At 35.5% G+C, this 12,658-nt stretch overlaps 1 protein-coding gene across 11 annotated transcripts in view; it reads right to left on the bottom strand.

The window, feature by feature from the left end:
• The window catches only part of CCDC88A (coiled-coil domain containing 88A), a 193,856-nt gene that overhangs the window by 50,607 nt on the left and 130,591 nt on the right, over nt 1-12,658 (bottom strand). For all 11 annotated transcript variants that reach the window (XM_060309849.2, XM_060309848.2, XM_030877233.3 and 8 more), the window contains 4 exons: nt 7,062-7,143; nt 4,098-4,256; nt 2,464-2,610; nt 1,726-1,870 (listed from right to left, as the gene is read on the bottom strand). In XM_060309849.2, the coding sequence (XP_060165832.1) occupies nt 1,726-1,870; nt 2,464-2,610; nt 4,098-4,256; nt 7,062-7,143 (533 nt within the window). The remainder of the gene's footprint in view (nt 1-1,725; nt 1,871-2,463; nt 2,611-4,097; nt 4,257-7,061; nt 7,144-12,658) is intronic.

Genomic DNA, 12,658 nt, shown 5'->3' with positions numbered 1-12,658 from the left:
ACAACTCTAATTGCATGATTTGAGGTCATGCATTTCAATTAAACAAGATCAGGCTACAAAACATATGCCTTAATAAAGCTTTCAATACTACATGCTTTGAGGAAGCTTCCAGTCAGACTACAGAGACTTTAAAAGGATACTTACGACACATTTTTAACATGGAAGATTGTCTACGTTGTATTTTTAGATGAAAAAAGGAATCTTAATTGTATATACACACTGATCTGATGATATAAAAAATAACCCTGTGTAGGAAAATTCTAGAAGCAAATTTTGTGAAATGTAAAAGGCAAGAATTATTAGTGACTTTGATTTCCTTCTTTATCTTTTTCCAGAGTTTGCAAATTTTCTAGAAAGTCCCTTGTATAGTTAAAAAAAAAACTATGCCACACTAAATGAATTTTATTTTCTATGACCCCTGCAAAACAACTGTGATATAATGATTATAATAAAAAACACTCAAATGCTTACTATTTACTAGGCACAGTTCTAAAGGGCTTCATTAACAAATTCAACCCTCACAACAACCCTGTAAGATAGTACTTACTATTATTATCCCCACTTAACAGGTGAGAAAACTCCTAACAGTGTAATTTTAACTGTTGTAGTAGAAAACATTTAAGTCTGAATTGTTTTCTTTGTAACTCAATTCACATGGAATACAGTAAAAAAGTTCCACAAATATTTTAAGTAACACATCCCAGCAAATTCATTCTCAGCTGAACATAATCACTTACTATGAAGTCAATTTACATGGGGTGCCAGAATCCGGAATTAGGTTCTCAAGAGTAAAATTAGGAAAAGCCTAATAGTAATAAATATGATGAGTCATCTGTAGAAGTAACTTCTTTAAGCGCCAGGTTATAAGCTCTTTCAGACCTTATGTCTACCTCACCACTATATCCTCAGGGCCTGGTATAATATTTTACACATGGTAGGTGCTTAATACATATCTGCTGAAGGAAGAAAAACAGGTATAATAATCTAAATACTGGGTAACTAAGGAATTAGGGAACGAGTCTAATTCAAATAAATGTGACCTGGGTATAATTTCAATAAAGTATTGTATAGCAGTATTAACAAACTCAAAGCTTTAACACAAAAAGCTACATTGTATGTGTGTGCCCCAGCTTTAATAAAGAGGACAAGTTAATGTGGAGCCTAGGGAAATAGAGCCAAAAGTTAAAAATTTATCTGGGGTCTTTCATTACCTCCAGGGTATAAATGGTAGGTATAATCCCAAAATCCAACATACTGATGAAAGTAGCCATAAAGATCCTTAACTTGCTTTATTCTGGCTACATATTCACCAAAGAATATTCCCACTGCATTCTGATTTCCTATTTAGGTTTGCCTAAAGTCAAAGAACATGGTGACCAGCTAATGACTTTTCTTTTCTATTTAGTAGATGGCTGTATCTCTCAAAATAAATAAACTGATATCCCAGTTTATTGTGATATGAACATGAAATTGTGCCTAACTGATCGAATCTGCTACTGCACTCAAAGTTGAGTTATAAGACATGCAAAGATAAGGACCAGACCCAGGCATATGGAAATTAACACATTACTCTGTGAAATTCTATCTAGAGAGATATGTGGCCTTTTGCGACATCTCCAACCAGGGAAAATAAAGAACAGCAATGAAATATCCAGAAATGTAAGTATAAATACAATTTCATTTATTCATTCATCCATTTAAATAAAAAAAGAGTATCGGAAATACCTTCAGAAAGTTCACTAGTTCTGGATATTTGTTCCAGCTCCCAGCCAAGATGTAATGATTCGTCCATACTTTGTTTCTGTGCCATTTCCAAAGTCATATTTTCTTCCATTAATTCTTCAATCTTTTTTCTATCCATATCACGCTCCTTTTTTATTGGCAGGGAGTAGGGAGAGAAAAGAAAGCTAAGAAACAGTACAATTTCAAGCTAATATTTTATTACTTATAACTTTCATTTATCAGAAACTGTATAATGAGATAAATTGTGAGTTCCTTAAAATTTTCACAATTTGAAGCTAGTAATCAATTATAATTATTACTGCCAGTCACTAAACTGATCAGGTCTTTGACATCTTTTTATAGTGATCTTTGGGGACACTGAAAACACCTCTTCATAGTCATTATGTTGTTTTAATGATATAACAAATGATTTCTGACCCAATGATAAATTTTAGCAAATAGTTGTATTTCTGTATTCTAAAGGAGTGTCTGCACAACAGCTTATTAGGGTTTTCTGAAAAGCAGTAGTCAAAATTAATAAATAATACCCCTCTGTAACAAAAGCAGAAATTTCTACTACTTCTGAATTCATATAAAATTGGAAGCATCTAATTTATTTAGCTATCTCTTCTCTGTTAAGGCCTTAAGGACACTAACCAACCTTGTCACTATAGGGAAATCAGATAAATCTTAGAATTTTTACTTACAGGCCATGTAATAAATCTATCTTATAATACGTACCATTTCCATATCATGCAGTTTAGCCTTCAGTTGTAAATTTTCTTTTTCTAATTCATGTAATTTATCAGAACGAGCTCGAGTTCCTTCTAATTGGTCTTCCAACATGGTTTTTGTTTCTAATAAAACTTGATTGTCTTCTTTTAATTCCTGTAAACGTTTCAGGTAGGCTTTATTTGTCACAAATACATTAATATGTTAATCTTTAAAGCTCTGAAACATAAAAATTCTTTATTATAAAGTAAGACATTAAGCGGTCTTTATCAACAGTTCTATGCAAGAGTAAAGCTACTGAGTAACAGAAACATAGTTGGTTTCATTTTATTTCCCAGAATTTAAGTTATTATATAAACAAAATACTCAGGACTTACATTAGGATGAATAATACTACTATAATTTCACATGAAATTGTCAGGGTATATTTAAATTCCTTAGTCACAAGGATAAGGAACTCAGTGTAAGTAGTCTTCCAGATATTTAAGACACCAATCGCCATAGAATCAGGGCTTAATTAATTTACTGAAATAGATTTAGGTTTCTCTCTACTTGAAAGTGAAGAATTTGGGGTTTTTGAGTAAAATACCAAGACTTGAATTAAGACTCACAGAATCATAAACCAAGGCTTTATCAATAAATATTTTATATAAACATCTTTAAACTCCTACGTATGTTTTGAAGACATGTTCACAAATCTATATTGCTAAGTTTAAGCCTACAGTTTATAAGCTGAAGTCAAGAGAAAGTATATTAAAACAGTGGCATCCATGAGGATCCCTTAATAGTGCCATGCATACGCCTATTTAAACCATTGACAAAGAACAAATATACACCTTATCTTTGCACTCTATTGGGTCTATTTTCTGGTAACATTCAGGCTAAGTTCTAACTTTCTCTTATAATGTTTTCATTTCCTGATTTAGCATACTCCTTCTTTCTTATCCCCATATTAAAACTGACCAAAATCTCCTCTGTTTACAGACAACGAAGAAATCATGGAGAAAGGAAAAAAGAATGCCAAGAAGCAAGGATTTTCAGATTCTTGCTGTCAAACTCAACATCATGTAACACAGAACTGCAACCATTAACTAAGAAAAATTGTTTTTTCTTTGTTCATACATATATATAAAGAGAGAAGACAAATGGGGGTGGGAGGGAAGAGAGAGAGAGAGAGAGAGAGAGAGAGAGAGAGAGAGAGAGAGAGAGGTGGGGGGAGGGGCAGAGAGAGAGAGAGAGAGGGAGACAGATATTGATTTCCCCTTCATTGATCCTAATTTAGTATTCTGAGTTGAGCAGCAATCAGAAATGTGTTTCGCACTCACTTCTAGGGACGAGTTAGAAATTAGTAGAGATATATACTTTATTGTGATTTCAAAAGTGTTCACTACATGTAATACTAAATGAAGGAATGAAAGAAGAGCTCCAAAGAATTCAATAAAATGAATAGAATCCAAAAATCCCTTTTTACAAGTCTAACCAATATGCTAATCTATCATAAAATAAACACCTGATGCTATTTACAGTTTGCTCAATGTTTCCAGAGTTCCTTACATTTATTAAAGTGCATTTTAAATGCATTTTGAAAAATCATAATACTTCTAAAGAAAAGAACTGTGAATGGTTTAAATTACATAACATACCTCAACTCTTGCCTTATAAAATTCAATATCATGTAGCCTCTCTTTGTATCTGCTAACTTCACTTTCCAGCTTATCAACTCTGACAGCCTTCTCCCGAAGCGCATCTAATTCATCTCGATACATTCTTGCAGAACGAGCATCCGAAAGCAAATTCATGTTCTAAGTATAAACACATATTAATATTTAAAATATTATTTTCTATTTTCAAATTGATAATCCTTGGGTTGTACAATCTGAAGAATTTACCAAAAAAACACACCAAAAAACAATGACTTGTGTACTTTTTTTTTGGCCGCGCCCTGTGGCATGTAGGATCTTAGCTCCCTGACCAGAGATCAAACCTGTGTCCCCTGCATTGGAAGCCCAGAGTCTTAACCACTGGACTACCAGGGAAGTCCCTGACTTGTGTACTTTATTATTATTTTAAAATTATTTATTTATTTGCACGGGGTCTTCATTGTGGGAGGCGGGCTCCTTAGTTGCATTTCACCAGCTCCTTACTTGCGGCACATGAGGTCCTTAGCTGTGGCATGCAAACTGTTAGTTGCGGCATGCGTGTGGGATCTAGTTCCCTGACCAGGGATTGAACCCAGGCCCCCTGCATTGGGAGCGCAGAGTCTTATCCACTGCGCCACCAGGGAAGTCCCTGACTTGTGTACTTTAAAAGTGTGATTTTTGTGGGACGATGAGGCCAAGTGGTTAAGGCGATGGACTGCGAAAAGTGTAAATTCAATGGTATATAAATTACACCTTAATTATTTTTTTTAAATGGGGAGATAAAAAAGCCTTTTTTAAAACCAAGAATATGCATTTTAAACATACATGTTTCTAGGGACTTCCCTGGTGGTCCAGTGGCTAAGACTCCATGCTCCCAATGCAGGGGGAGTGGGTTTGATCCCTGGTCAGAGAACTAGATCCCACATGCTGCAACTAAGAGTTCACATGCTGCAACTAAAGATCCCAAATGCAGCAATGAAGATCCTGCACATGGCAATGAAGATCCTGCATGCCACAACTAATACTCAGTGCAGCTAAATAAATAAATGAATATTAAAAAAAATAATAAAATTAAAAAAAATATGTTTCTATACAAAAATAAAAGCATATGCTGTATAAAAACTTTTATATATAATGTTCTCCATTAAGAATGTAAAAAATATTCAGGATATTTTAAAGTAAGTAAACCTCTCCTCAACATAACCATTTGCAATGAATTTAAGGTGAAAAGTTAACTTTAAAATGCCAGATGGTAAAAACACAGAAGAGGCAAACTCTTACAAAAGTTTAGAGAAATAATGTTTCTATCCAGACATGTTACCAAAACCCTGCTGAGTTTTTTGTTTGTTTGTTTGTTTGTTTTTCCGGTACGCGGGCCTCTCATTGTTGCGGCCTCTCCCGCTGCGGAGCTCAGGCTCCAGACGCGCAGGCTCAGCGGCCATGGCTCACGGGTCTAGCCGCTCCGCGGCATGTGGGATCTTCCCGGACCGGGACACGAATCCGTGTCCTCTGCATCGGCAGGCGGACTCTCAACCACAGCGCCACCAGGGAAGCCCATGCTGAGTTTTTAATACTTTCACATCAATGATTACTTGCATATGATTAGTGCATATCTTTACGCCATTTGAAATAAGTATTAAAATTCAACCTTTTTAAAGCCTTCTTGTAATCCTTTGAGTAGCAGTAATCAAAGTGCGATCCAGGGAAATCTGTGGGTCCCTGAAACCCTTCCAGGGAATTCATGAGGTCAAAACTATTTTCATAATAATACTAAGACAGTACTTGCTGTTTTCACTCTCATTCTCTCATGAAGGGACAGTGGAGTTTTCCAGAGGCTACATACATGGCATGTGATATCTTAACAGATTGAATGCAGAAATATTCAATAGATATGAGAATCTGGTAGTCTTCAATTAATCCAGGCATTTAAAGAAGACTTGCCAAAAATATAAAAGACTACTATTCTTCTAATTTTTTTTTGTTTTGGAAAATAATGGTTAATTACTATATAATTTTTATGTTAACATGGAGTGGATTGAGTATTATTTTTAAATGAATTAATAAATACTTTTAAAATTCTTAGTTTTGATTTCAAATATAGTAAATTCCAGTAAAGAGAATACACATTAAATAATCCTCATTAATCTTCAAGAGTAAAGAAGGGTCTTGAGACCAAAAAGATTGAGAACCACAATTTTAGATGGAACACAAATACAAAAAAACCCTGCTACCAAGAAGTGGAATAGCAGCAACAGCAAACCTAAAACTAAAAATTATGATCCCTAGATTCATTCATCTGGAAAGTTCCCAGTTTATGATTCCACAAGTGAAATGTTTCCTGAATTTAAAATGGCAGGTTAGGTGAAGTAAGGAGAAGAAATAATTATCCAGCCTTACCCCAATCCTTACCATTTATGGGTTAAAGAAGACCTCTTGTACTACCTCTAAATGAAAACGAAACATTACAGAGTAATTAAAAGAAGCAAATGCTTAAACAGTCTTGGTTCAAGATGAAAAAACACAAAGCATTAGAAAAATAAAAATAGTATTTAAAAAAGTAAAAGTTTGGATCTTATTTAGTAGAAACAGTGAAAAATTAAAAAGCATTCTGTCATATATAAGGTTAACATAAAGCACCATCAGACAGCAGAGACCTAGAGGTGTTCCAGCTTCCAAGCCCACAGAAGCCAATACATAAAAAAGAGAAACATGGAACTGGGCCAGTCCTAAGAGTCTCCTTGGAATCTTAGCAAAGTTTGAATAGAACTAATAGAGAAAAAAGAAAACGCCAAAGGCCTTTCTAGTTTTGATTTCTAGTTTTGGTTGTGGCATTATTGAAGAGAGAAACACTGAAAAAGTCATTGGATCTCATGAAACCTCAGGAAGCAGTAAGGCAAATGTTATATATTATAAGGAGAAAAATCAATTTCCAATTGATCCTATATAATAAAAGTTCCAGGTACAAACCTCTTGTTGCAGCCTTTTTAGTTCTATTTCCATTTGCTCAAGTTCTTGTTTACAGTCCAACAACTGTTCAGTCTTTTCCTCCCTTAAATGCAAAAAATATTTATTGAATAATAAACTTAATGCTTTGAAAACTATGATCATCATCTGTATCAATACAAATTTATTATCATTACTAAACATCTAGTTTAACATAGTACTGGCCATAACCCCAACCTAGGGAAAAAGATAAAGAAATTGGTATTAGGAATTTATATGACTGGATGTCGTAATACTCTCCCAAGGCTAAGAACCTCAGTGACTAATGTCCTCATAGTTCATAAGGTAGCTTCTCTCTCTTCATCTTTTCTGCCATCCCCCAATTCTCACTCTCCTTTAGCTCTTTCTCCCTCTCTGCCTAGTCAAAGACAAATAAGCTGGAAGAGTTTTTATGAAAGGCAATATTATCTGGGTCTGAGACTTCTAACAGTCTCCAAACTATTTTTTTTTATAAATTTATTTATTTATTTTTGGCTGTGTTGGGTCTTAGTTGCTGCGCGCGGGCTTTCTCTAGCTGTGGCGAGCGGGGGTTCTCTTTGTTGCGGTGTGTGGGCTTCTCATTGCGGTGGCTTCTCTTGTTGCAGAGCACAGGCTCTATGCGCGCGGGCTTCAGTAGTTGTGGCTCGGGGGGCTCTAGAGCGCAGGCTCAGTAGTTGTGGCTTGCGGGCTTAGTTGCTCCGTGGCATGTGGGATCTTCCCGCACCAGGGCTGGAACCCGTGTCCCCTGAATTGGCAGGCAGATTCTTAACTACTGCGCCACCAGGGAAGCCCCAAACTATTTTCAACATTTACAACAACCTAAAGAAAATGATACACTGCCACAGATACCTAATACATTTTTGACCGGAGACGTATTACAGCTACAGGAGTTAGTTACTGCAAAAATCCCCCTGCTAAAATCTTTATCTCTATTGGTTTCTTCCCTGTAGTCCAGACATCTTTGTATTTCTCCTACTATACACTTTTTTCTTTTTAAATTGCTTTACTTCTAACTCCCATTTTCTATCTCCCCTCCAGAGCCAAGCTTCTCAAAGTTAAGTCTCCACTCACTATCTCTACTTGTCCATCTTCTGTTCTTAAATAATAAAAAGTAATTGTTCATTATGTAAAACAATCTGCTTCTAACATCTTATACCTGCTTAGGTTTAAAATTTTTTTTCACCAGAAAAATTTTTTATTGAAGTATACTTGACACACAATGTTATGTAAGTTATGGATATACACTACAGTGATTCAAAATTTTTAAAAGTTATACTCCATAAAATATTGGCTATATTCCCTGTGCTGTATGTACACAATATATCCTGTAGCTTACTTTATACATAAGTTGTACCTCTTAATCCCCTACTCTTATACTGCCCCTCCCCCTTCCCTCTACCAATTGGTAGCCACTGGTTTGTTCCCTGTATCTATGAGTCTGTTTCTTTCTTGTTACATTCACTAGTTTGTTTTATTTTTTAGATTCGACATATAAGTGACATCATACAGTATTTGTCTTTCTCTGTCTGACTTATTTCACTTAGCATAATACCCTCCAAGTCCATCCATGTTGTTTTAAATGGCAACATTTCATTTTTTATGGCTGCGTAGCACTCCATTCTATGTATACATACCACATGTTCTTTTTTTTTTAACATCTTTATTGGAGCATAACTGCTTTACAATGGTGTTAGTTTCTGCTTTATACCAAAGTGAATCAGTTATACATATACATATATCTCCATATCTCCTCCCTCTTGTGTCTCCCTCCCTCCCACCCTCCCTATCCCACCCCTCTAGGTGCTCACAAAGCACTGAGCTAATCTCCCTGAGCTATGCAGCTGCTTCCCACCAGCTATCTATTTTACATTTGGTAGTGTATATATGTTCATGCCACTCTCTCACTTTGTCCCAGCTTACCCTCCCCCTCCCTGTATCCTCAAGTCCATTCTCTAGTAGGTATGTGTCTTTATTCCAGTCTTGCCCCTAGGTTCATGACCACTTTTTTTTTGTTTTGTAGATTCCATATATATGTATTAGCATACAGTATTTGTTTTTCTCTTTCTGACTTACTTCACTCTGTATGACAGACTAGGTCCATCCACCTCACTACAAATGACTCAATTTCGTTTCTTTATATGGCTGAGTAATATTCCATTGTATATATGTGCCACATCTTCTTTATCCATTCACCTGTTGATGGACACTTAGGTTGCTTCCATGTCCTGGGTATTATAAACAGAGCTACAATGAACATTGTGGTACATGAATCTTCTTTTTGAATTATGGTTTTCTCAGGGTATATGCCCAGTAGTGGGATTGCTGGGTCATATGGTAGTTCTATTTGTAGTTTTTTAAGGAACTTCCATACTGTTCTCCACAGTGGCTGTATCAATTTACATTCCCACCAACAGTGCAAGAGGGTTCCCTTTTCTCTACACCCTCTCCAGCATATATTGTGTGTAGATTTTTTGAGGATGGCCATTCTGACCAGTGTGAGATGATATCTCATTGTGGCTTTGATTTGCATTTCTCTAATGATTAATGATGTTCAGCATTCTTTCATGTGTTTGTTGACAATCTGTACATCTTCTTTGGAGAAATGTCTATTTAGGTCTTCTGCCCATTTTTGGACTGGGTTGTTTGTTTTTGTGATATTGAGCTGCATAAACTGCTTGTAAATTTTGGAGATTAATCCTCTGTCAGTTGCTTCATTTGTAAATATTTTCTCCCATTCTGAGGGTGGTCTTTTCGTCTTGTTTATGGTTTCCTTTGCTGTGCAAAAGCTTTTGAGTTTCATTAGGTCCTATTTGTTTATTTTTGTTTTTATTTCCATTTCTCTAGGAGGTGGGTCAGAAGGATCTTGCTGTGATTTATGTCATAGAATGTTCTCCTATGCTTTCCTCTAAGAGTTTGATAGTGTCTGGCCTTACATTTAGGTCTTTAATCCATTTTGAGTTTATTTTTGTGTATGGTGTTAGGGAGTGTTCTAATTACATTCTTTTACATGTAGCTGTCCAGTTTTCCCAGCACCACTTATTGAAGAGGCTGTCTTTTCTCCACTGTATATTCTTGCCTCCTTTATGAAAGATAAGGTGACCATATGTGCGTGGGTTTATCTCTGGGATTTCTATCCTGTCCCATTGATCTATATTTCTGTTTTTGTGCCAATACCATACTGTCTTGATTACTGTAGCATTGTAGTATACTCTGAAGTCAGGGAGCCTGATTCCTCCAGCTCCGTTTTTCTTTCTCAAGATTGCTTTGGCTATTCGGGGTCTTTTGTGTTTCCATACAAACTGTAAAATTTTTTGTTCTAGTTCTGTGAAAAATGCCATTGGTTGTTTGATAGGGATTGCACTGAATCTGTAGATTGCTTTGGGTAGTATAGTCATTTTCACAATGTTGATTCTTCCAATCCACGAACATGGTATATCTGTCCCTCTGTTTGTATAATCTTTAATTTCTTGCATCAGTGTCTTATAGTTTTCTGCATACATGTCTTTTGTTTCCTTAGGTAGGTTTATTCCTAGATATTTTATTCTTTTTGTTCCAAGGGTAAAAGGGAGTGTTTTCTTAATTGCACTTTCAGATTTTTCATCATTAGTGTATAGGAATGCAAGAGATTTCTGTGCATTAATTTTGTATCCTGCTACTTTACCAAATTCATTGATTAGCTCTAGTAGTTTTCTGGTAGCATCTTTAGGATTCTCTATGTGTAGTATCATGTCATCTGCAAACAGTGACAGCCTTACTTCTTCTTTTCCGATTTGTATTCCTTTTCTTTCTTTTTCTTCTCTAATTGCTGTGGCTAAAACTTCCCAATCTATGTTGAATAAGAGTGGTGAGAGTGGGCAACCGTGTCTTGCTCCTAATCTTAGTGGAAATGGTTTCAGTTTTTCACCATTGAGAACGATGTTGGCTGTGGGTTTGTCACATATGTCCTTTATTATGTTCAGGTAAGTTCCTCTATGTCTACTTTCTGGAGGGTTTTTATCATAAATGGGTGTTGAATTTATCGAAAGCTTTCTCTGCATCTATTGAGATGATCATATGGTTTTTCTCCTTGAATTTGTTAATATGGTGTATCACATTGATTGATTTGCGTATATTGAAGAATCTTTGCATTCCTGGGATAAACCCCACTTGATCATGGTGTATGATCCTTTTAATGTGCTGTTGGATTCTGTTTGCTAGTATTTTGTTGAGGATTTTTGCATCTATGTTCATCAGTGATATTGGCCTGTAGTTTTCTTTCTTTGTAACATCTTTGTCTGGTTTTGGTATCAGGGTGATGGTGGCCTTGTAGAATGAGTTTGGGAGTGTACCTCCCTCTGCTATATTTTGGAAGAGTTTGAGAAGGATAGGTGTTAGCTCTTCTCTAAATGTTTGATAGAGTATGCCTGTGAAGCCATCGGGTCCTGGGCTTTTGTTTGTTGGAAGATTTTTAATCACAGTTTCAATTTCAGTGCTTGTGATTGGTCTGTTCATATTTTCTATTTCTTCCTGGTTCAGTCTTGGAAGGTTGTGCATTTCTAAGAATTTGTCCATTTCTTCCAGGTTGTCCATTTTACTGGCATATAGTTGCTTGCAGTAATCTCTCATGATCCTTTGTATTTCTGCAGTGTCAGTTGTTACTTCTTTTTGATTTCTAATTCTCTTGATTTGAGTCTTCTCCCTTTTTTTCTTGATGAGTCTGGCTAATGGTTTATCAATTTTGTTTATCTTCTTAAAGAACCAACTTTTAGTTTTATTGATCTTTGCTATCGTTTTCTTCATTTCTTTTTCATTTATTTCGGATCTGATCTTTATGATTTCTTTCCTTCTTCTAACTTTGGGTTTTTTTTTTTCTTCTTTCTCTAATTGCTTTAGGTGTAAGGTTAGGTTGTTTATTTGAGATGTTTCTTGTGTCTTAAGGTAGGACTGTATTGCTATAAACTTCCCTCTTAGAACTGCTTTTACTGCAGCTCATAGGTTTTGTGTCTTCGCATTTTCATCATCATTTGTTTCTAGGTATTTTTTGATTTCCTCTTTGATTTCTTCAGTGATCACTTCATTATTAAGTAGTGTATTGTTTAGCTTCCATGTGTTTGTATTTTTTACAGACTTTTTCCTGTAATTGATATCTAGTCTCATAGCACTGTGGTCGGACAAGATACCTGATACGATTTCAATTTTCTTAAATTTACCAAGGCTTGATTTGTGACCCAAGATATGATCTATCCTGGAGAATGTTCCATGAGCACTTGAGAAGAAAGTGTATTCTGTTGTTTTTGGATGGAATGTCCTGTAAATATCAATTAAGTCCATCTTGTTTAATGTATCATTTAAAGCTTGTGTTTCCTTATTTATTTTTATTTTGGATGATCTGTCCATTGGTGAAACTGGGGTGTTAAAGTCCCTACTATGATTGTGTTACTGTCGATTTCCCCTTTTATGGCCGTTAGTATTTGCCTTATGTACTGATGTGCTCCTACGTTGGGTGCATAAATATTTACAATTGTTATATCTTCTTCTTAGATTGATCCCTTGATCATTATGTAGTGTCCTTCTTTTTCTCTTGTAACAGTCTTTGTTTTAAA

This window comes from Globicephala melas, chromosome 12 (genome assembly GCF_963455315.2).
Source record: "Globicephala melas chromosome 12, mGloMel1.2, whole genome shotgun sequence".
Taxonomy (NCBI): Eukaryota; Metazoa; Chordata; class Mammalia; order Artiodactyla; family Delphinidae; genus Globicephala; species Globicephala melas.
This window is presented reverse-complemented; position numbering and strand designations above follow the sequence as displayed.